Source organism: Aotus nancymaae, unplaced genomic scaffold, assembly GCF_030222135.1.
Source record: "Aotus nancymaae isolate 86718 unplaced genomic scaffold, 86718_ANA_hifiasm-v0.15.2.pri h1tg000040l, whole genome shotgun sequence".
In the NCBI taxonomy this organism is placed as follows: domain Eukaryota; kingdom Metazoa; phylum Chordata; class Mammalia; order Primates; family Aotidae; genus Aotus; species Aotus nancymaae.
In genome coordinates, this window is record NW_026988454.1 from 96,439,554 (window position 1) to 96,463,973 (window position 24,420).

The following is a 24,420-nucleotide window of genomic DNA, read 5'->3' on the forward strand; positions in this document are numbered from 1 at the left end:
AGACTATCTTACTGTGTAGCAGATGTCTTTCCCTCCATATTTTAACACTACTGGATGTTACTGTTTTAAATTTTACCAATAGGTAGGTGAAAGGTTATATAATAGTAGATTTTCATATTTTATTAGTAAAGTGTAGTAATTGAGAAATTCCTCCTTGTTAGTCTTTTTCAAATTTATTTCTGGCCCTAGTCTACCTGTTTTTTCAGATAATCTTTAAAATCAATATGTTGATATTCTCTACCTCCTAGCACAATGGGATGTCGATTGATGATGTATATTAATTTTAAGATTAATTTGGATGGCCATTGGTATTTATAGTCTTTTCATGTGGGAACAGGTGACTTTCTATTTATTAAATTTTTTTTTTTATATTCTATGATTTATTTTTATTTTATTTTTTATTTTTTGAGATGGAGTCTTGCTGTGTCATCCAGGCTGGGGTGCAGTGGTGTGATCTTGGCTCACTGCAAACTTCACCTCCCAGGTTTAAATAATTCTCCCGCCTCAGCCTCCCGAGTAGCTGGAATTACAGGCATGCACCACCATGCCCACCTAATGTTTTGTATTTTTAGTGAAGACGGGGTTTCACCATGTTTGCCAGGCTGGTATTGAACTCTTTCTATTTGACGTATTAAGGGTTTGTTACTATTCCTGATTACTATTGGGAACACATTGTTTTTATTGTGCTTTGGGTATCAAGGGTTTGCCTTTGTAGAAGTAAGTTTGGATTTTCTACTTTTTTTTTTATCTTGTAGGCATTTATCAGCAAGAAATTTATAGCTACTCATTGCTAGAGGTGCTTATGGGCAAAAAAGGAGAAAAGAAAAGAAAAATCCTAAATTATTTTAAAATATCCTTTTTTAAGAGCACTTGTAGAATGTTGACACTGACTTGAGCTCTTAAAGTGTTTATAAAAAATTGACCTGGATTCTAAATTGTGCTTTTCTACTTAATAGAGTGATAAGTCCTTTAGACTCTCCAGGTTTAATTTTTCACATGCACAGAATTTAGGATATAGGCCAAAATACTTAACATTGTACCTCAGTTCTGACACAGTAATGTATAGATTTTTTTTCTATTAGAAAAGATTAATTTGAATTATATTTTCTATGTTTAGTAATTTAAACAACACTTGTATGGGATGAATGCAAGGATTAGACTGATTTTTCATGTAGGTTTTTAAAAAAATGTATAAATGCTCAAATATGTTCTTTCTGAAGTACAAATCAGGTTTGTTACTCTCTGCATAAAATTCATCACTATTTTTCATTGCTCTTAGGACAAAGTCTAAAATACTCAGCATGACTCACAAGTCTGTGTCATATATGTTCTTCTCCTCCCTCTCTCCACCTGCTTTCTCTTAACCTTTCCAAAAACTCAGTCGAATCTGTATTTAGCTTCTTGAAGTATTTTTCAAATGTTCTATGTTCTTTTCTCCCTTCTTTCCTTCCTACTGTTTTCTCTGTTTCCCTGAGATCATTCTCCCTCCTTTCAGGTCTCAGTTTAGTCATTTTTGAGAAGCCTTTCCTGATTTTCAGTCTGAGTTAGGTGCCTTTTGTCTTCATGTTTTCCCAGAACTGTGTTGTCTTGTCTCAGCATTTACATGTTGAAATTGTCTATTGCCTGTCTCTCAGTTATTGAAGGCATAGATTGTTTTTATTTGAGTGGATAGATTTTGGAAGTGATATTCAGTCATATTAAAACCTAATTCTAATTGTTAGGCAAATGTATGTTTCATTAATATTTCTATTGTTTCCTTTATTCTAGGACTGGGCCAATGCTAATGTCAGCAGACAGATTGAGGACACTGTATTATATGGATACTATAGTAAGTATCTTTCAGTTTCTTTTCCTATTTGGGCTTCTAACCAAAATACTACTTGATGAGTGGAAAACCCCAGTTCTTCCTCTCCAGTTGAATTAGGAAAAACGACACGGACACACTTGGAGTTGTTTTAAGGAGCAGGGAGTTTAATAGGCAAGAAAGAAGCGGGGAGAAAGAAAGAAGAAGCTCCCCTGTACAGAGACAGAGGGAGGGGACTCCAAAGCCAAGGGAGGGGACCCCACCTGCCATGGATACCAGCCAGGTATATGAAGAGGGTGGAGGGAGGTGGTTTGATTTGCACCTGGCTTGACCAGGCATGTTGTTCATGTAGCCTACGAAATAAAAACTGGCCCTCCCACCCTAGCCTTTTAATATGCAAATACAGGGTGCCACGATGTGCTAAACAGGTGAGGATATGTGGGGGCAGTCATGTTGCCAGGAACATGTGGGGCAAGGGCAAGAAGAAGAAGGCAGGAATCGCCATGTTTGGGTAGACCCAGTTTCTGATGGCCTGTATTTGCATATCAAAGGTTGCCAGCCTGGCTCTTTTCTGTTGTTGTTGTTTAAAAAAAATTTTTTTTATTATACTTTTAAGTTCTGGGGTACATGTGCAGAATGAGCAGGTTTGTTACATAAGTATACATATGCCTTGGTGGTTTGCTGCATCCATTACCCCGCCATCTGCATTAGGTATTTCTCCTAATGCTGTCCCTCCTCTAACCCCTGCCCCCTGCTATCCCCCCAGCCTTCCACCCACTGACAGGCCCCTGTGTGTGATGTTCCCCTCTCTGTGTTCATGTGTTCTCATTGTTCAACACCCACTTATGAGTGAGAACATGCAGTGTTCAGTTTTCTGTTCTTGTGTCAGTTTGCTGAGAATGATGGTTTCCAACTTTATCTATGTCCCTGCAAAGGATATGAACTCATCCATTTTTGTAATTGCATAGTATTCCATGGTGTATATTTGCCACATTTTCTTTATCCAGTCATCATTGATGGGAATTTGGGTTGGTTCCAAGTCTTTGTTATTGTGAACAGTGCTGCAATAAACATACATGTGCTTGTGTCTTTATAATAGAATGATTTATAATCCTTTGGGTATATATTGAGTAATGGGATTGCTGGGTCAAATGGTATTTCTATTTCTAGATGCTTGAGGAATCACCACACTGTCTTCCACAATGGTTGAACTAATTTACACTCTCACCATAGTGAAAAAGCATTCCTATTTCTTATAAGAGCTAGGGCTTTACAAGAAAATTTTCCGGAGATGCTTTAAAAAATGAAAACTTCCCAAGGACCCCTCTTCCTCTCTATCTGCCTACAGTAATTTCTTAATAACGCCTATGACAATATAAAGCTACATATAAACTTTTAATTTGGAAACCACAGATGAGATTTCTGTTTTCTACCTCAGGAATAAATAATATATATTAATTCTCAAAATCCTGAAACTTCTTTGACCTACTTTGCTTCATTTAGATTCACTTGTAGGACTTCTTTGTAGTGGTTTAGTCAAGTTACTTTAAATCTCACCTCTCCTTTTATCATTACCAATTTCCCACTCTTGTTCTCTTGATTTTAAATTTCAGTTTTCTAAAATTTTGTTTTAAGTATTGCCATTAGTAGACTGCAGTCTCTGGGGAATTTGTACCAACTTTATTGTTCACTATAGAGCCATTTTAATCTTGGACTTACGGTTGCTTGGCTCCTCCTCCCTCCCTCTCTTAACCATCCATCTCAGTGTTAGATTATGAAAGCTTTATAATAATACAAAAGCTAAATGTTTCTGAAATTTTCTCTTTGAATAAACATGAAACGTATGCTTTTATAAAAAAGTATAATTGCTGAGTTAGGAGAGGGATGTCATTTTTTTCAGCAATAAAGTAAGATGCTGAATAAGATTTTAGTAGGACATTAAATTAGAAACTGAAAAAAATCTACAGAAGTTTCTGTTAATGGGATATTTTTTCAAGATTTTGATTGGATTTTAATTCAGCTGCTTTGCTCTAAATTTGCCTTTATCCTGATCTAAAATCTGTAAGCTCTGTGAAATTTTATTTCTTTAGGGTAGATTTTAGAAAGATTTTATGAGATTCAAAATAGAATTTAATATTTCTGATGATATATTAAATATAAAATACAATTTTGACTTAAGTTAAAATTTTTGAAATGGCACTATATTAAGTAGAATATTGCCTTTTTAGTATAAATATAATATAAATTACTTATACACAAAGTTTTAGGGCAGAGGTCTGTCACCTGTGTGACACTAAAGTGTAGTTATTCTGTAGAACATGTGATGAGATAAGCCAATTTATATGTTAGTGAAGTCAAGGTCTATGAACTGTGTCTTATCATTGAACCTAGAGACCATTGGACTAATCATTTGTAACTAAGTTCACAAAAGCCTTGTAAACTGGAATGTTAATTCATGCAGCCATTTTCAGTTTGTTCCAGGGAGAGAATTAAGCCTACAGAAAAGAATTTTACGGAGTATTTTTCTCAGTCCTCCCAAAGATAGTGTGTCCTCAGTTTATTCCAGGATAATGTGCCCTTAGTATCATTTTAAAGGCCTGGGAGATAATCATTACAAACAGTAGATGTCTTGGGACTTGGCTTGATTTTCTGTAGAACTTAAGTTATAGTGAGAAATATTGCTTTGAACAGGATAGTTGAGACACTGATCTAGGGAAAAAAATTGTTTAAAAAGCCAAATTTTGAATTGAAAAATTTGTTTTATAACCATGAAATCAAAACAAGAAACTTTAATTGAATATGAATGGTTATTGTTATAATATTAGTCATCTCCATCTCAGCTATGGCTAATACCTTTGGCTCTGATCCAGTGATGACCTACAGCTAAGAGCCTGAAAGGATTGCACAGCTTCAGAGGTAGTTACTATCCTGAAGTTCAGCTGTTTCTTTTGAAATGCTAGATACTGTCTAACTGCCCTAATAGGACACATCTAATAGGTCTTCTGGATTTTGAGGACTATACAGATTTCAAATCAAAAACATAGTTTTTAATTCATCTCTTACGTCAGATGCTAAGTTTGTGTAATCCTTCCTATCCCCACCTAATATATGAACACATTTTCATTATCTAACCTTGCCAGGCACTGTGTAAGACTTTTACATTCAACGTCTTACTTAGTTTTCATGAATGCCCTGTCCCTCTTTCTTTTGTATATTCTACCATTCACAGATAAGAAATTGATGGGAGAGATGTTAAAGATCACTTTGTTAGTGAGTGACATAGCTCAAAGTGGTTCTTATTTCCACATCTGGAGCTTCTTACTGTTAAGTGAGCTGCCTTTTGATAAATGGTACTGGGGATATTACCTATAGGAATGATTAGCAGGACTGAACTCCCAAGGGCGGCTTCAGAAATCTGAAGGCCCTTTTGTGTGTGTGTGTGTGTGTGTGTGTGTCAGAGTCTTGCTCTGTTGTATAGGCTGGAATGCAGTGATACAGTCTCAGCTCACTGCAACCTCCGCCTCCCAGGTTCAAGCAATTCTCCTGCCTCAGCCTCTGTAGTAGCTGGAATTCAACACGCCATCACACCTGGCTAATTTTTGTATTTTAAGTAGAGATGGGGTTCACCATGTTGGCCAGGCTGGTCTCGAACTCCTAACCTCAGGTGATTTTCCTGCCTTGGCCTCCCAAAGTGCTGGGATTACCAGCTTGAACCACCCACTGTGTCTGCCCTCACCCTTTTTTTTTTTTTTGGAGGTAGATTCTCCCTCTGTTGCCCAGGCTAGAGTGCTGGAGTGCAGTGGCGCAATCTTGGCTCGCTGCAACCTTCACTTCCTGGGTTCAAGTGATTCTCCTGCCTCAGGCTCCTGAGTATCTGGGATTATAAGTGTTCACCACCACACGCAGCTAATTTTTGCATTTTTAGTAGAGACCAGGTTTTGCCATGTTGATCAGGCTGGTCTCAAACTCCTGACCTCAAAGTGCTGGGATTATAGGCATGAGCCACTGAGCCTGGCCACTGGGACCTTTTAAATAATATGGAGTGCTAGATTGTAGCCAGAGAGATTCTGATTTACTTTGGTGTGATAGGCAGCCTGTGAATGTATTACTAAAAAGTTAATGGTGCTGATTCTGATTTTAGCACAGCCAAGTTTAGAAACCAGTAGCCTAGGTCAGTGGCTTTTCATAAGCTGTCTCATGTGCATGTGCAATGAGATAGAGGTTTAGGGGATAAGGAAGCTAAGCATTGACTCCATGAGACCTACTTATGCTTTGTCTTTTATGTTAGGGTTCCATGTGTGTTTTCAAAAGACAAGCTTTCTGTTAACAGATCATGTGGTAATCTCTTTTCTAGAGTATTAAGATTAATGTTTAGATGCTTAATTCATGATAACGGAAACTCTATAAATATTTTCCTTCATAGAGTTACTAAGGCCAGGTTTTTCCTATATGTGTCAGGTTTTTTTAGGTACCGGTTTAGGTGCTAGTTTAGATGCTAGTTGGTTTTCCATAGAAGAGAAACTGGTCAAAAGGTTTAAACTCCTAAAACTCCTAAACAAGTTTTAGTCATCTTCCTCAATGAAAATGTTTAGGAGTGTTAATTACTTTCAAATTACTCATTCAAATTTACAGTCTCACTGCCTTTTCATACTCCATTACATCCATTGGCCCATTTGCACTTTGAATGAATCTTTTGTCCATTTGTCAAATGCAAAATAAGACATGCCAAATAAGACATTTGATGTTATGCCTCATCCATTTGGAAAATATTTGTTCAGTGAATAATACAGTCTTCCGAATGTTGACACATACCATTATACATTAAAAAAACACATTTGTTAATATCACCATTATTCTTTTTTTTTTTTTTTTTTTTTTTCATCTATTAGGTTTGCTTGGTCCAGATCTGAGTTCAAGTCCTGGATATCCTTGTTAATTTTCTGTCTCGTTGATCTGACAGATCAACTGACAGTGGAGTGCTAAAGTCTCCCACTACTATTGTGTGGGAGTCCAAGTCTCCTTGTAGGTCGTTAAGAACTTGCTTTATGCATCTGGGTGTTCCTGTACTGGGTGTGTGTACATTTAGGATAGTTTGCTCTTCTTGTTGCAGTGATCCTGTTACCATTATGTAATGCCCTTCTTTGTCTCTTTTGATCTTTTTTGGTTTAAAGTCTATTTTATCAGAGACTAGGATTGCAATTCCTGCTCCTTTTTTTACTCTCCATTTGCTTGGTAAATGTTCCTCCATCCCTTTATTTGGAGCCTATGTGTCTCCTTGCATGTGAGATGGGTTTCCTGAGTACAGCACACCAATGATTTTGACTTTTTATCCAATTTGTCAGTCTGTGTCCTTTGATTGGGGCATTCAGCCCATCTGCATTTAAGGTTAATATTGTTATGTGTGAATTTGATCCTGCCATTTTGATGCTAGCTGGTTGTATTGCCCGTTAGTTGATGCAGTTTCTTCATTGTTTTGATGGTCTTTACTATTTGGTACATTTTTGGAGTGGCTGGTACTGGTTGTTTTTTCTATGTTTCGTGCTTCTTTTAGGAGCTCTTGCAAGGCAGGCCTGGTGGTGACAAAGTCTCTCAGCAATTGCTTGTTCATAAAGGATTTTGTTTCTCCTTCGCTTATGAAGCTTAGTGTGGCTGGATATGAAATTCTAGGTTGAAAGTTCTTTTCTTTAAGGATGTTGAATATTGGCTCCCACTCTCTTCTGGCTTGTAGGGTTTCTGCTGAGAGATCTGCTGTGAGTCTGATGGGTTTCCCTTTGTGAGTAACCCGACCTTTCTCTCTGGCTGCCCTTAGCATTTTTTCCTTCATTTCAACCCTGGCAAATCTGATGATTATATGCCTTGGGGTTGCTCTTCTTGAGGAATATCTTTGTGGTGTTCTCTGTATTTCCTGGACTTGAATATTGGCCTGCCTTGCTAGGTTAGGGAAGTTCTCCTGGATAATATCCTGAAGAGTGTTTTCCAGCTTGGATTCATTCTCTCTGTCACGTTCAGGTACACCTATCAAACACAGATTAGGTCTTTTCACATAATCCTGTATTTCTTGGAGGCTTTGTTCATTTCTTTTCACTCTTTTTTCTCTAATCTTGCCTTCTCGTTTTATTTCATTGAGTTGATCTTCACTCTCTGATATCCTTTCTTCTTCTTAGTCAATTCGGCTATTGAAACTTGTGTATGTTTTTTGAAGTTTTCATGTTGTTTTTCAGCTCCATCAAGTCTTCTCTAAGCTGTTTATTCTCATTAGCATTTTGTCTAACCTTTTTTCAAGGTTCTTAGTTTCTTTGCATTGGGTTAGAACGTTCTTTTAGCTCAGAGAAATTTGTTATTACCCACCTTCTGAAACCTGTTTCTGTCAATTCATTGGACTCATTCTCCTTCCAGCTTTGTACCCTTGCTGGTGAAGAGTTGTGATCCCTTGGAGGAGGAAAGGCATTCTGGTTTTTGGTGTTTTCATCCTTTTCACTTTGGTTTCTTCCTATCTTTTTGGATTTATCTACCTGTGGTCTTTGTAGTTGGTGACTTTCCAGTGAGGTCTCTGAGTGGACATCCTTTTTGTTGATGATGAAGTTATTTCTTTCTGTTTTTTAGTTTTCCTTCTAACAGGCCCCTCTGCTGTAGGACTGCTGGAGGTCCATTCCAGACCCTGCTTGCCTGGGGTCACCTGTGGTGGCTGCAGAACAGTAAGGGTTGCTGCCAGTTTCTTCTTATATTATCTTAGTCCCAGAAGGGTACCTGCCAGATGTCAGCCTGAGCTCTCCTTAATGAAGTGTCTCTTTGGATATATGGGGGTCAGGGAGCTTCTTGAGGAGATACTCTGTCCCTTATAGGAGCTCAGGTGCTGAGCTGGGAGCTCCATTCTTCTGTTTAGAGCTGCTGGGCAGGTATGTTTAAGTCTGCTGCAGTGGAACTCAAAACCGCCTTTTTTCCCAGGTGCTCTGTCCTGGGAAGGTGGGATTTTATTTATAAGTTCCTGATGTGCTGCTGCCTTTTTTCAGAGCTGCCCTGCACAGCAAGGAGGTAGTCTAGTCTCAGTCTGCCAGCAGAGGCATTGCTCAGCTGCCATGGGCTCTGCCCAGCTGCTGTGTGAACTTCCTTGCAGTTTTGTTTATAGGGGTATAGTTAGAACTGCCTCAGTAATGCTGGTCTGCCTCAGTAATGGCAGACTGCCTCAGTGATGGTGGACTGCCTAGGTAATGGTGGATGCTTGTCCCCCCACTGAGCTGGACTGCCCTGGGTCCAGCTGCGCTTGCTCTGAAACTGTCATTCTGGAGCATTTCAGATTTCTGGTCTTTGTTGGGGTGGGACCCGCTGAGCCAGATCACCTGGCTTCCTGTTTCAGCTCCCTTCTTTTTTCATTTGAATGGGCAGCTCTGTCTCCCAGGCATTCCAGGTGCCAGTTGAAAAGACTGCCCAGATTTGTGTGAGTTTTGTGCAGAGACCTGTGGTGCCGACTGAAACAGCTGTGCTGGAAACTTGTTGTGCTTTTCAACCTGAGAATCTCCTGGTCTGTGGGTGGTAAAAACTCCTTTGGAAATGTGGTGATCACTCATCCTTTGTGTTCTTTCCTCTGGGAACCCGGCTCCAGAGCTATTCCTATTTTGGCCATTTTGGATTGACCTCCCAATATCACCATTATTCTTATCAGAAAAGTATGTATTGAGAAGCTGTAAAGCTCACAGATAGATTCAAGTTTTCCAACATTCTAATTTTCTCTTGAATGCTTCAGTTTTATCATTGGTAACAAATACTGTCATTTATTTCCTTTTGAGTGACAGTCTTACTGTTCATTTTTGAGAAAGCCTGTCTAATCCTTAAGTCTGGATAACCATTGCTTATCTGTCAGTTGTTCTTTCAAGTTAAAATGTGTTCTTTGAAAAAAAGTAGCTAGAGTAGCTCACAACTGAAAGAGCATAAACGAAATTGAGATGTTGTGAGACACAAGTGCAGCATGGTTTATATGTATTTCCTGTCACACAGAATATTGAAAGGATATATATACAAATATGGACACTAGAATTTTTACTGCTTCAAAAGGGACTTCTGTGAATAAAAGCCTCAAATCTCTGTCCTCCCTGAATAATACAATGACTGCCAGCATAATGTGAGTCTACTATCTTGATTCCTGTAAAGGGGCAGCAGTTTTGTCCACTGTTGTGTTTGCACCATCAGTTTAACTATAAACATAGTGGAAAGGCAAGTAATTTCTTAGTATCATTATGCAAATACCTTTGATGTTATGAATACGCTGAAAGGATCTCTGCAAATCCTAGGGTCTGGAAACCACATTTTTTTAGGATCTTATGTTGTATTTATGGAATTTTGGGTGTTTTGTCTTGACAAGTTGACAGAAGTCAGGCTGTCTGCTGCTGCTTCTTATGAACACTTCCCACCTGTTGATTAGTTTTTAACAATCCTCAGTTAACTACAGCTACTTACAAAGTAGATACAGTTTTCTGGAGCTTGTTGGAGCATGAGAGGGTAAAGTCGGTCATTTCTGCCCTATTCTCTATATACCTAAGGACTCTGTGATCAGGAGACTTTCTCATCTGGTGAGGTTATGTCCACCCCAGAAACTTTAAGGATTTGTACCTTTTATTTCTTTTGAATGTTTTAAGTTCTTCATCTTTATTTTCAATCTTCTTTACCTCTTTCTTTGTTTCTTTTCTCTTTTCCTTTCCTTTCCTTCCTTGCTTTTTTTTCTCCTTCCTTCCTTCCTTCCTGTCTCTCTCTCTCTTTCTTTCTTTCTCTATTTCTCTCTTTTCTCTCTTTTCTTTCTTTCTCTTTTCTCAGGGTCTCACTGTTTCCTGGGCTAGAGTGCAGTGGCGTCTGGGCTCCAGCAATCTTTCCACCTCAGCCTCTTGAAGTGTTGGGATTACAAACATAAGCCACCACACCCAGCCTACTGTTTTCTTTCATAAAACTGCTCCTGTGTGACTTTTAGTTCTGAGTTCTGTTTAATTTCATATTTAAGCCTGCTATGCAGTCCTGATGTTGTCTATGTTTTAGCCTTTTATCTAATTAAATTGTTTTTATTTCAAATTTATCTTTATCTTTATATTTGGACTCTATTTCTACAACCCCTGCAGGCATACAAAAATAAGAAAGGAGAAAAAATATTAAGTAAAAGGAAATTTATTTAAAAGAAATTAATGGAGGGTAGAGGGTAAAAGAAAACTATCCCAAACCCTAAGCAGGAATTACTTGAGGATGTTTTTGTTCAGCTCTTCTGTAGTTGGCCTATTAATTCCCCATGGTATTAACCTGTTTTCCTGCTGCTAATAAAGATATACCCAAGACTGGGTAATTTATAAAGAAAAAGAAGTTTAATGGACTCAAAGTGCCACATGGCTGGGGAGGCTTTATAATCATGGTGGAAGGTGAGGAGGAGCAAAGTCACATCTTAACATTGTGGCAGGCAAGACCATGTGCAGGGGAACTCCCCTTTACATAAAACCATCAGATCTCTTGAGACTTACTATCATTAGAACTGCTTTGGAAATACTCATCCCCATGATTTCATTACCTTCCACCGGGTCCCTCCCACGACACGTGGGGATTATTACAATTCAAGATGAGATTTAGGTGGGGACACAGAGCCAAACCATATCACCCACATAGACTTTCTTCTCTTGACACTGGTTTTCAGGGTATCATTTTGCGTATACATGTAAATTGAATCATATAGTTCATAATGTTTTGTGTTTGGCTTCTTTAGTGTGTAACATTATATTTGAAACATCTATATTGATGCAGGCAACAGTACTCTGTTGATTCTTACTGCTATATTAACATACCATAGTTTATTTATCTATGCTAGTATTGATGATCAGTGGGATTGTTGACAATATTTGGTTGTATCATATGCAGCTTTTAGAAGATATTACATATGTACATTGAAAACATCTTTACTGCATTGTTTTCCATTGTATGGACATTCATAGTCAAAAATCCCAGTTTATTAGGTGTTCAATAAATTATTTTTTTGCTGTTAAACAATTTTGTAGTAAAAATAGGAGTGACCCAAAGTGTACACATATTTAGATGAATTAAGTTATAGAACTAAGGGGGAATAAGATGGACTGGGAAGCTTGTAAGTTCTAGTTTCTATGCCAGACTTTTAGAGCACCTAAGAGAGTTTTTTGTAAGTTTCTCTTCATTCTCTATTGATTAGGGCTGATAATTTGTATCTGAAGCCTTGTTTGTGTATTTTGAACTTGGGTTTATTTTAGTGTGTTTTGTGCTATTAAAATAGAATACTTGAAACTTGGTAATTTGTGAGGAACAGAAATTTATTGGCTCATAGTTCTGGAGGCTGGGAAGTTCAAGATGAAGAAACTGGCATCTGCTAAAGGCCTTCTTGTTGTCATCCCATGACAAAAGGGCAATGGAGGAGGGCACACATATCCTTTTATAATGAACCCCTCAGATGATAATGACATTGATCCACTCATGAGCAGTCACTCTCATTACCCAAACACCTCCCATTAGGTCCTACCTCCCAAACCTACTATATTTGGTAGTGATCATGAACTTTGAGGAACACATTCAAATTGTAGCAGGGTTTACAACCCCTAGAGTCTAACTTGAGAAGAGTACATGAGACTTTTGAAATCATTTGACTTCTCTGTGATTCCTCCATCTGTGAAATGGTGATAAAGTAGTAACATTCATAATGTTAGGAGTGTGAGACATGTGGTTAGTGCTAAGTAAGTGTTATTCACTGCTGTTTGTTCAAATCAGATAAGAGAACAAGAGAAATTTTCTATGTTAGTGCAATGATATAAGAAAGTTAATATTGAAAGAACTGACTAGTATCTCATCAAATTTCAATTTTCTTAACAATATTATTTTGAAAACATCTCTAATAATATATTTCAGTGCTTTTCAAGATAAGATGGAAAGACTGAGACTAATTCTGAGATTTGTTTGATTCAAAATCCTTTTTATAAAATCTTGTTTGATAAAATACAATTGTGTTCTGTTTCCTGCCCCGTTTCCCCCTTTGTAAAAGAAAATACTGTTAATCATAGGGGATGTTTTCTAAGTGGTTTCTGTTTAAGTTTGCTCAAGAGATTATCTAGATAATCTCTAGAGACCTAGTAGCCTAAGAATTTGTTTTCAAATGGAAATATTAGGAAAGCAAGTGATCTCTTGGACTTATAACTAATGTGACTTATACTTTTTATCTCTAAATGAACTGCTGATTTGTCACATTGATATCATAAACCTTCCTTCACACTCCAGATTTTGGAGATTGAGACATATGCTCTTGGTTTTTCTTCGTATATTCTTGGTTGTACTTTGTGAGTTTCCTTTGCTGTTTCTTTCTCTTTTTTCTGACATTTTAAAATACTTGTATGCCCCAGGGGTTAATCTGTGAACCTGTTCTCTGTTTCAGTTAATCCTTTGGTCATTTTGAACCATTGCTTCCTTCTAAATATCACCTATACGCCCATATCCCAGTTTTGAATCTTTGTACAGACCTCTCTGGAACTTCACAATCCTATGTCCAACTGTTACAGAACTTTCTACCAAAAAATCAAAGACATCTCAAATTTAACGTTTCTAAAGCAACCGACCTTTAATCTGTCATACAGTAGATTTTTTCCTATAGTAGATAGCAACTGGAAGGATAGAGTTGCTCAGGCTGATAACCTTGGAGTCATCCTTGAATCTTAATTTTTCATATTTTGTGTCAAATATGGCAGGAAATTCCCTTGTGCTTGATTTTCACAATTTGTCTAGAATCTGACCATTTCTCACTAACTTTTTTTTCTTGCTATAATCGTGTTTAAGCCACCATTGTCTCTTTTGAGGTTATTACAGGAGCCTGTCTTTTCTACCCTTGTTTTATTCACAATATAGCAGTCAGAGTGATTCTGTAAAAACATGACACTTCTGTTCCTTATCTGCTCAAAACCCTGAAGTAACTTCCCATTTAATTCACAGAAAAAGATGAAGTCATTACTGGGGCCTGCAGGGCCTTATGTGATAAGACATTCTGCCCCACCCTACAAACTTCTTTGTCCTCATCTACTATTTTCCTGTGCTAGGCAAACTCTCATGATAGCCCACAAAGTTGTCCACCTCTTATATTCATGCCCTTATGTAATCCCCTCCTCTTGAAAGTGTTTGCTGCACCTAGAAATTTGCATCTGCCAACAAGAATGTGGCAAAAATGATGCTGAAGGGATATCACTTCTGAGATGAGGTAGAAGACAGTGACTTTGTCTCACTTGTACTCTTTCCTTGGTTCTTTTTCTCTTTCTTGCTCGTATTAAGCAAACTGTCATTTTTTGTACTGTGTTATGGAGAGACCCACATAGCTAGGAACTGATAGCCGCCTCCAGCCAACAGCTAGTGAGGAACTGAATCCTGCCAAAAAGTATGTGAGTGAACCTGGAAGCAGGTTTTTCCCCAATCAAGCCTAGGGATAACTGCTGTATTGGCTAACATTTTGATTGCAGCCTTGGGAGAAATTCTTAGCCTGGTGATCCAGCTAAACTGTGCTCATATTCTTAACTCAGAATCTGTGATAATAAATGTTTTTTTTTAAAAACCACTAAGTTTTGAGTAGTAGTCTATTACATGATAGTAGATAAATAGTACATCTCTCCATCGCTGTTATATTAATGTTGTTATTAATGTTCCTTTATCCTTTCAGTTTCACTTCTACCGTAGAGTCTTTGCTTTATGTTCCCTTTGGCTAGAATGGTTTTCTTTTGGTTATTTGCTTGACTAATTTAACTCCTTTAGCCTTCAAATCATTGCTTACATGTTACCTGTGAATAAGGTCTACTTACAATATCTGGCTCATTTTATCCTAGTCTGTTTTTTTTTTTTCTCTACAGCCTTTAATCACATTCTGAGGCAGTATATAATTTAGTTATGTTTATTGTTTGTATCCACCTGCTAGAATTTATACTGTGCTAGGGCAAGAATCTTTATCTCTCTTGGTCCTTGATGTATTTTAAGCACATAGAACAGATATTGGTGCATAGTAAGTGCTCAAATATTTGTGAAATTAATGAGTTTTTTTATTTCTATGTAACTTAGGGCAATTCACTTGAATTTCTTACTTTGTTAATGAGAGAGAATAATGTATACTTCCATGTTGTTAAGATTGAGAGAGTGGGGTTGGATTTCAGCCATGGCCAAGTATTAAAACTGGCAGATTCTCTCACCAGAAAACAAATATGAAGTTGGACAAAACGAAACAGAAAACACCAACTTCAGTTCTTTAACAGTCAATGAAAAACGTGCAACAGTCTGAGAAGTGTTTATGCTTAAAAACTGCTAAGGGACAGAGGTAGTTTCTTGTGTTTTAGCCTAGGGGATGTTGTGTTTCCCCACCCCCAACTTCCAGCGTGGTTATTGCAGAAGATCTGCCAGGACAGAGTGGATCCAGAGAAGACCTACAGCTGTACTGCTCTAGTAGAAGGAGACTCACTCAGTTGGGTGGTGCTCACTTCTAGCACCATTGTTTATGGAAGTGACAATCTTGGAGTCTTGTTAGTGGAGAGGACCCAGGATTCTATTAGCATGGGCTTGTGGTCATCATTGGGACAAGCATATGTCTGGCTGAAGCTGCATAAATGTGTGTTGGAGACTGGAGCAGGCCCAACCTAGTCACGTACTCCTGGCTGCCTCAGAGGCTCTTTACATGTGTGTAGGAAACCAGAAAGGAAAAGCCAGGGCCAATTGGCCTAAACTTTTAATACACTCTCCTACCAACATACAGAGTCATTTGCAAAGGCTGGAAGTCTTACTGGCTTGAGTTGTTTGAGCAAAGTTTATTTCTGGTTATTGTCTGATTATTAAACTAGATAGACATGGAGGCAATCCCTAGGAAGTCAGGCTTAAAAACAGGAATTTAAATAAATAATTTTTTTGAGTTGGAATAAAAATTTTTTTAAAAACCGAAAAGAATAGTTAAAAATGAGTAGAGACATCAACAGTTGCACACTGTGTGGAAAACATGTTTTACAGACTTAACCCTGCCAAATAAGTGAACAAAGAAATAAAAGAGGCAACCTTCAGGGGCAAAAAGCACAATACAGAGTTGCTACAACATATGGTCTAACATGTCCAGTTTCAATGAAATTATAAAATGTGCAAAGAAATAGGAAAATGCGAACAATAGTAAGGAAAACAGCAGATAGGAGAAACAGTATTTCTAGATGTTAGATTTAGCAGTAAAGACTTCAAAGCAACTATTGTAAATCAGTTGAAAGCAGCAAAGTAAGCTAAGAATGAAAAGAAAGTGTGACAAATAGAGATATTAAAAAATGAGATCGAAATGATTTTAAAAACAACAAAATGAAAATTCTGAGATTGAAGAATATAGTAACTGATGTGAAAAATTTACTAGAGGGTCTTACCATAGGTTTGACACGACAGAAAAAAGAATCAGTCATTTTCAAAGTAGATAATCTAATCTTAAGATCAGAGAGGAAAGAAGATTAAAGAGAAATCAACAGAGCCACAGAGATCTGTGGATCAGCATCAAGTTTACCTATGTATGTGTGATGGGAATCTCAGAATGAAATGATAAAGAAGGGGACAGGAAAAGAAATTTGAAGAAATTATGACCAAAACCAAATCTCCCTATCCAAGAAGCTCAGTGAAGCCCAAGTAGGAGAAACAGAGATACAGTCCTGGACAAAGCATTGTCAAGTTATTAAAAGACAAAGACAAAGAAAGTTTTAAAAGCAGCCAAAATATTACATGATACCATCTTTATGATTAATGACTAACTTCTGATGTGAAGTAGTAGACACCAGAGAGCACTAAAATGAAAAGAAAAAAAAATAAAGATTTCTGTATCTTCTAAAATCCTCTAAAAATGAAGGTGGAATAGGATGTTCCAAGATAAAACCTGGGAAAATTCACTGCAAGGAGACCTATCTTACAAGAATGTGAAAGGAAGTCTTTAAGGAGGAAAGGAAATGACACTAGGCAGTAAATGAAATTCATAGGAAGAAAGAAATCAGAAATTATTTTAATATAAATGGTTAATGTTTAATATAAAGACACTTCTTTTCTCCTTTTCTTACCTTTGTAAAAGATTGTATAAAGCAGTAATTATAATACTGTAAATGATGGGTTTAGGGTTTATAATATATAGATATAACACATATCTATGAGAATGGCACAAAGAAAAAAGAGAAGAAATTAGAGCTATTTTGGAGCAAGTTGTTAAAAAGATATATTTTGCCTGTATTGTGTAAATATTAATTGAAAGTAACTTGTGATAAATTAAGGTATGTAGTATAATCCCTATAACAACCACTAAGAAAATGACTCCAAAATATACTTATTTTATATATCTATAAACAAATATCTGTAAAATAAGACAGGAATTAGTAATCTAGAAAATAACTTTTAATACAAAATAAGATAATAAAGGAGAAGCTTGGAACAACAAAAAAGACATAATAAAATTTAAAATGGCAAATGTAATTACAGCCATATCAACAATTGTTATATATAAATGGTCTAAATACCCCCAATCAAATGAGGTTGTCATAGTGGATCAACAAATGAAGATTCATCATTGTGTTGTCTATAAGAGAAACACCTTAGATTCAGGGACACAAATAGTAAAAGACTAAAGAAAAGGTTAGAAAAAGATGTCATGTAATTGGTAACTCTTTGGCAGCTGAAATGACTATATTAATATCAAAATCAACTTTAACACAAACAGGAACATTTTATAATCATACAATGGTTAATAATTAAAATGACAGAAAGATTATAATTGTGTATGCACCTATTAACAGCTTTAAAATACACAAATTCATAATGGACAGAATTGATAGGAGAAATAGATAACTCAATAACATTAGTTGGAAATTTGAGTAACCAACTTCTTTATTGGTTAGGAAATAATTGTTTATTGATAGAACAATTTAAAAAAATCAGTGAGGGTTAAGAAGATGTAAACAACAATATTGATGAACTTACAAATATAGAAAATTGTATCCCAATGGATGCAGAACACAATTCACTTTAAGTACACATGGAATGTTCTTCAGTGTAGACTATATCATCGGTTATAAAATAATTATCAGTCAATTTAAAAGTATTAAAATCATACAGAATGCATTTTCCAATCATAATATAATTAAATTAGAAACCAGCAATGGAAAGAAATCTTGGCAATCCACAAGTAATTGGCATTTAAACTACATACTTCTAAATAACCCATGGATCAAGGTGAAATCACAAGGTAGATTGAAGAAGGTTTTGAACAGAATGAAAATAAAAATGTAACACATCAAAATGTATGGGATATAGCTCAAGCAGAGATTAGAGGGTAATTTGCAGGTTTAAACTCTTCTGTTAAAGAATTCTCAAGTGCCTAAACTTCTACCTTAGGAGAACAGAGAAAGACGAGCAAACTGAACTTTAAACAAGCAAAAGAAAAATAAAGGTCAGAGAAGACACCAGTGAAATAGAAAACAGAAAAACAATAGCAAAAATTCAAACTAAAGTAGGCTCTTTGAAAAAAATAAAAATCAGCAAATCTTTAGCTAGACTTAGGACATCAGGGAAAGGGGAGAGAAAGAGAAAAAGGATATAAATTATCAAAATAAGGAATGAAAGAAGTGGCATTACCAACTTTGTTGAAATTAAAAGGGTTACAAAGGAATATTATGAGCAACTTTATACCAACAAATTAGATGAAGTGGATACATTCCTAGACAATTTTCTAATTGAATCAATTATAACTGATTTAAGAAGAAATAGCACTACAGCAAGTGTAGAAGTTGAATTAGTTATTTAAAATATTCCCACAAAGAGAACCCCATACCTAGATTTCTTTACATAAGAAATATGTGAAGAATTTCACATACTATGTATTTAAGAAATTATACCAATTATATTAGGTATTTAAGTAAGAAATTGTACCAATTTCTATTTATGTATTATAAATAGAAATTATACCAATCCTTCATAAACCTTTTTAGGAAATAGAGGATGAAGGAACACTTCCCAACTCAACTGAGTCCATTATTTCCTTCATACCAACATTATGTTAGGACATCACAAGAAAAGGAAACTATAAACGAATATCCCTCATGAATGTAGACATAGAATTCTTAAAATTTTAGGAAACTGAATCCCACATCATATAAAAAGAATTATATGCTATGACAGAAGTGAATTCATCTCAGAAAAGTAAGGTTGCTTTAATAAACTGAAATTAATTTACTTAACATACACGTTAATATACATAGGACAGAAATAACAATGATCTCAATAGATGCAAAAAAAATTCCAGTATCTATCATCAATAAAAAATTATCAGCAAAGTAGTTACAGAGGGGATCTTCCTCAACCTGACAAAGGACATCTGTGAAAAACCTACAGCTACATTATATACTTAGTGGTGAAAGACTGAATAATTTTCTTCTGAGATTAGGTGCAAGACAAGTATGTCTGCTCTCAGCACTGCTATTTAACATTGTACTGGTGAATTTAGCCAGTGCAATAAGTCTAAATAAATAAAATTAAATGAAAAAATTTACTTAATAAGTCTAAATATACATAATTAAATGAATAAATTTACTGATATTTATTTTTATTTTTTAGTTATTTAAATATTTACTGAAGTAAATACATCCAAACTGAAAAGAATTATTACTGTCTTACTTTCACAGCTGACATAAGATTCTATAGATAGAAAATTTCAAAGAACCTATATATGTACAAATACAACCAGTAAGTAAGGTTAGCAGGATCACAAGTATAAGATTCATATGAAAACTAGAAACAGACAATTTAAATGAAATGAAAAAAGCAATTCCGGGCTGGGCGTGGTTGCTCACGCCTGTAATCCCAGCACTTTGGGAGGCCGAGGCGGGTGGATCACGAGGTCAAGAGATCAAGACTATCTTGGTCAACATGGTGAAACCCCGTCTCTACTAAAAATACAAAAAATTAGCTGGGCATGGTGGCGCATGCCTGTAATCCCAGCTACTTAGGAGGCTGAGTCAGGAGAATTGCCTAAACCCAGGAGGCGGAGGTTGCGGTGAGCAGAGATCGCGCCATTACACTCCAGCCTAGGTAACAAAAGTGAAACTCCGTCTCAAAAAAAAAAAAAAGCAATTCCAATCAGAAACCATCAAAAAGGGGAGAAAAAGTACTTCACAACACATTTAACAAAAAAGTGTGATTTCTACACTGAAAACTACAGAAAATTGCTGTTAAAAAGTAAAGAAGATCCTAAATAAACAATTTCATATTATTGCATTGAAAACACAATGCTGTAAAGATGCAATTATATCACTTTTCTCTCAAACTGACCTATAAGTTGAACACAGTCTCCATTAAAATCACACAGAGTTTAAAAATACTTTTGGGAAACTGATAATCCAATCCTAAAATTTATGTGGCAGTCAACAGGATCTACAGTAGCCAAAAACATTTTGAATAAGAAAAATGACTTTAGAGAATTACATCCTCAGATCTCAAAGCATGCAATAAAGCTCAGTAAACAAGACTATGTAGTATTGCAGATGATCAGGCATATAGAGCAACGGAATAAAATTCAGAGCCCTAAAATAAACCTTTATATTTATGGTCCGTTGATTTTCAACAGTTGTGCCAATTCAGTTTAATTCCATTCAATTAAAAAAATTTTTGCTGGGAAAGTTGGATTGTTATATGGAAGAAATGATTTTTTTGTCTTACCTTACACTATATCCAGAAATCAATCATAGACCTAAACTATAAAAGTATAATACTTTTAGAAGAAATGAAGGGAAGCTGGATGTGGAGGCTCACACCTATAATCCCAGCACTTTGAGAGGCTGAGGCAGGCAGATCACTTGAGGTCAGGAATGTAAGACCAGCCTGGCCAACATGATAAAACTCTGTCTTTACTAAAAATACAGTAATTAACCGGGGTGGTGGCAGGCTCCTGTAATCCCAGCTACTTGGGGAGGCCGAGGCAGGAGAATCTCTTGAACCCAGGAGGTAGATCTTGGCTTCAAGATCACGCCACTGCACTCCAGTCTGGGTGACAAGAGCAAGACTCTGTCTCAAGTTTTAAAAAAAGAAATTAAGGGATATAATCTTGGTGACTTTAAGTTAGAAAAAGAGTTCCTAGATATGGCATCAAAAGCATGATTCATAGGATAAACCTTAATAAGTTGTACTTTATCAATATTAAATCTTTGTCTTTCAAAAGACACAATTATGATAAGATGGAAGACAGTCTTTTTGTCATCTTATCTGAAAAGCGACATCCCAATACTTTTGTTCGTATTGTTTCTTAGCAGTGAGTCACTAGTGCCAGCCCACACTCAAGCTAATATTGCACAGGTCATGAATGCAGAAGCGGGGTCTATAAGGAGCCACTTTAGAAGCTGCCTATCTCAGCAGTCTTCCAGATATCACCAGCTTTGATGTTTACTTTATATACTTTTATGCTTAGCTAACTATTGATCATAGAAAGTGTGAAGTTTGAGGTAGTCATTTTGAAGTCCCATGTGTTTTTCTTGATGCCATTTCTTCTGTTTCCCCCTTAGAAATAACCACTGTTCTAAATTTAGTTTGTGTTAATCCCTTGCTTTGCTTTACAGTTTTACCATGTTGTATTCTTACTTAGTTTTACATTTTCTGAACTTTATATGAAATGGCTTGCTTGCTTTCATTCATCTTCATGTTCCAGACATTTCTACATGTTATTGAAGAAAGTATAATTTCATTGTGTATGTGCCATGTACTAATCAGTGTGGATATTTAGTTTTTTGCTGTTAAAATTGTGCAGTGAAGATTCTTGTACAAGTTTTCTGTTGTATATGTGCAGAGTACATACATAGGAGTAGAACTGATAGGTCATAAGTTATATGCATCTTCAGCATTGTAGATAATGAGAAGTTATTTTGCTGTTTGTACTAATGTAATTCTCATTAGATGCATATAAGCCTTCTAGTTGCTCTGTATTGTAAATTTTGATATTGCCATATATTTTTAGTTTTTGCTATTTGGTGAGTGTGAAATGAAAGTTCACTAGTCTGTTTAATTTATTTGGAAATGAAGTTGTATGTTTTAAAAAATTTGTTGGCTTTTTCAATTTTCTGCTTAAAGTAACTTTCAGTTGGGTTGTTTGTGTTCTTATTGATTTAAGAAATTTTTTAAAGATAATTCGAGTAGTACATACTATGATTTTAAATATTGTGTCTTTTCCTCACTACAATTAAGTCTCACGAGAGGCTTTTGTGTTTTTATTTAGCTGTATACATTCTCCCTAGAATGATGGCTGAAATATATTCAGTAGGTATTTGTTAAATGAATACATTTTTTTCATTGAATACATTGATATGAATACATATCAATGTATTTTTTCATTGAATACATTGATATGAATACATATCAATGAATACATGAAAAAAGGGACCTTTTTTGTATCTATGAAGAAACAGAAGTATCTATAAGACGATCATACAAAGCTTTTTTTGTTTTGGTTTATTCTTCAAGTGGTATATAATGTACTATGTGGCTAGATTATACTGAAACTAATTTTGCATTCCTAGCTTAAACCCAAAATTGGCCATCTTGGTGGGTTTTTTTGTTGTTGTTTGTTTTTAAATGTGTTATTGGATTTGATTTGCTGCCCTCTCAATTGAGAGTCTTTTAAAAAATCAATTTGCAGGTGAGACTGGTCTATAATTTTTCTTTGTCTTATTATTCTTGTCAGGTGTGAGTATTAAAATTGCTAGCTTTGTAAAATGAGTTGAAAAGTCTGTCCTTATTTTAGAGAATACTGGGGAACAGTGAGCACTTACGTTTCTCTTTCTCCCATAATCTATATACTTGTTACTGGTAACTAAGAAATAGAAGTGAGCATGGAAGTTTACACTACTCTTCCTAATTTAATAATGATTAGTTCATTTATTAGTGATTTTGAGTGGTTTGTTACTCACAGAACGTTTGCTTCTTACCTTGCATACTGGTTTATAATTCTTACTAGCCATCTGTGAGTACTTCTACCATAGAATGAAATAATGGTTCCCTTGATTTAGAAGGTATGATTTCTTTTGGGCCACTTTGATCTTATTCCAGTGATTAGTTACCATATCAGATGCAGTGATTAACCCTATTAAGGGAAGTAGGGTTGCTGCTACACAGTTAATGCAAGGAGAAGTATATCTTGAACTCATGGGATGCTGTGACACCTCATGATATTACCATGTTCAGTGGCAAAAGTTAGTTGAGATCTATTGTACTTAACCTTCAAAGACAAGACGACCAAGGGCTTGGGATAGCTCAGGAATAAATATTTGAGTTTGTCTATTTCTAGTACCAAATTCTATTTTAGGAATTACAATTGGCTGCTATTAGCAGTTCAGAAGTACCTGGTTTAAATAGTCATATAGTATTTCAGTCTCACTTAAAATAAATATGAAGATAGACTGTCCAAGGCTGGTATGGCAGTGCCATAACATCATGAGAGTACTAAGTTCTTTCCTTCTCTGCTTTCCATCTTTAGGACATGATTTCCATTTTAAGGCCACTGCAGATTTTTAAATGGTGCTAGAGTTTAAGCCATCATGTATCGGTTTCAAGTAGGCTGCAGTAGGAAGGGGGAAGGTCAGCTGGAATGCCAGCTGAAAGGAAATGGTTACAGATATGCAACTATCAGTCTTGACTCACAATTTTTTCAGCTGGGTGTAAATAATTTTAGAAGGCTTTTAGAGTTCCCAGAATATGTTTATACTTTGACTTCTGAAACAAAAAACTTTGTAATGGCTATTCTGTCACAGTATTTACTAAGTTTTTCTTTGTCATTGTGTTTTGATGTAATGTTAGCTGTTTTTATTTGTAGTTGGGAAGGATACTTTAAAAATTTTTTTTAACAATTTGCAAGTCTATACAAGTTAATTTTCATGTGAGTTACACTTTAATGATACACAGCTTTTAAAAGGTAGATTGTTGCTTTGTACATGTTTAAAAATCTTAGGCATTATTATGTATTCTTTGGTACAGTTTTTGTCCATGACCTTTTAAGAATGGCTCTCTATTCGCTTGTTTTTGCTGGGTTTTGATAAGTTGTTTTAAAAAGCTAACTTGTTTCATCAGTTGAATTTCTGTGAACATGAGGCTTAAAATTTTCTTAATGTATTCTTTGATGTTAATGGGTCTACTAAACCAAAAATCTGTTTATCTTTTATTTGCTAGTAGCAGTCTTTTAACAAAAACATTTACAAGTAAAAGCATATTTTATAGGGATGTTAGGATATGAGAGTGTCATAACTGTTAGAGTCAAGAAAAATTTGCCTTTAAAATGGCTATGAGTTTGATGTAGAACTTTCAAAAAGAAATTTTTCCTGTTTCATGATAGTGGAGGCAGCAATATTTTTTCCCCATTTACAGATATATAAATTCAACATTAGAACTGGTCATATGGCAAATGTTGTACAATATAAATGTTAATTTAATTCTCTCTTTACAGTTCAACATTTATGGGCTAAAAGAAGAGATCTTTATAAAGACACTGAGAGAACAGTCAGATTATTAGAAGACAGCTTAGATGGTTGTATCAGGGAAATAAATATTTAGAGCAATTTTAAACCTATTTTGAATCATAG

General features: G+C 35.7%; 1 protein-coding gene across 4 annotated transcripts in view; it reads left to right on the forward strand.

Annotated features, from left to right (window-relative positions):
* The window catches only part of LMBRD1 (LMBR1 domain containing 1), a 191,730-nt gene that overhangs the window by 22,735 nt on the left and 144,575 nt on the right, over positions 1-24,420 (forward strand). For all 4 annotated transcript variants that reach the window (XR_001110507.2, XR_010336705.1, XM_012471887.3 and 1 more), the window contains exon 3: positions 1,768-1,828. Coding sequence is in view for 2 of the 4 variants with exons in the window: in XM_012471887.3 (XP_012327310.2) it covers positions 1,768-1,828 (61 nt within the window). In the remaining 2 variants the exon portion in view is untranslated. The remainder of the gene's footprint in view (positions 1-1,767; positions 1,829-24,420) is intronic.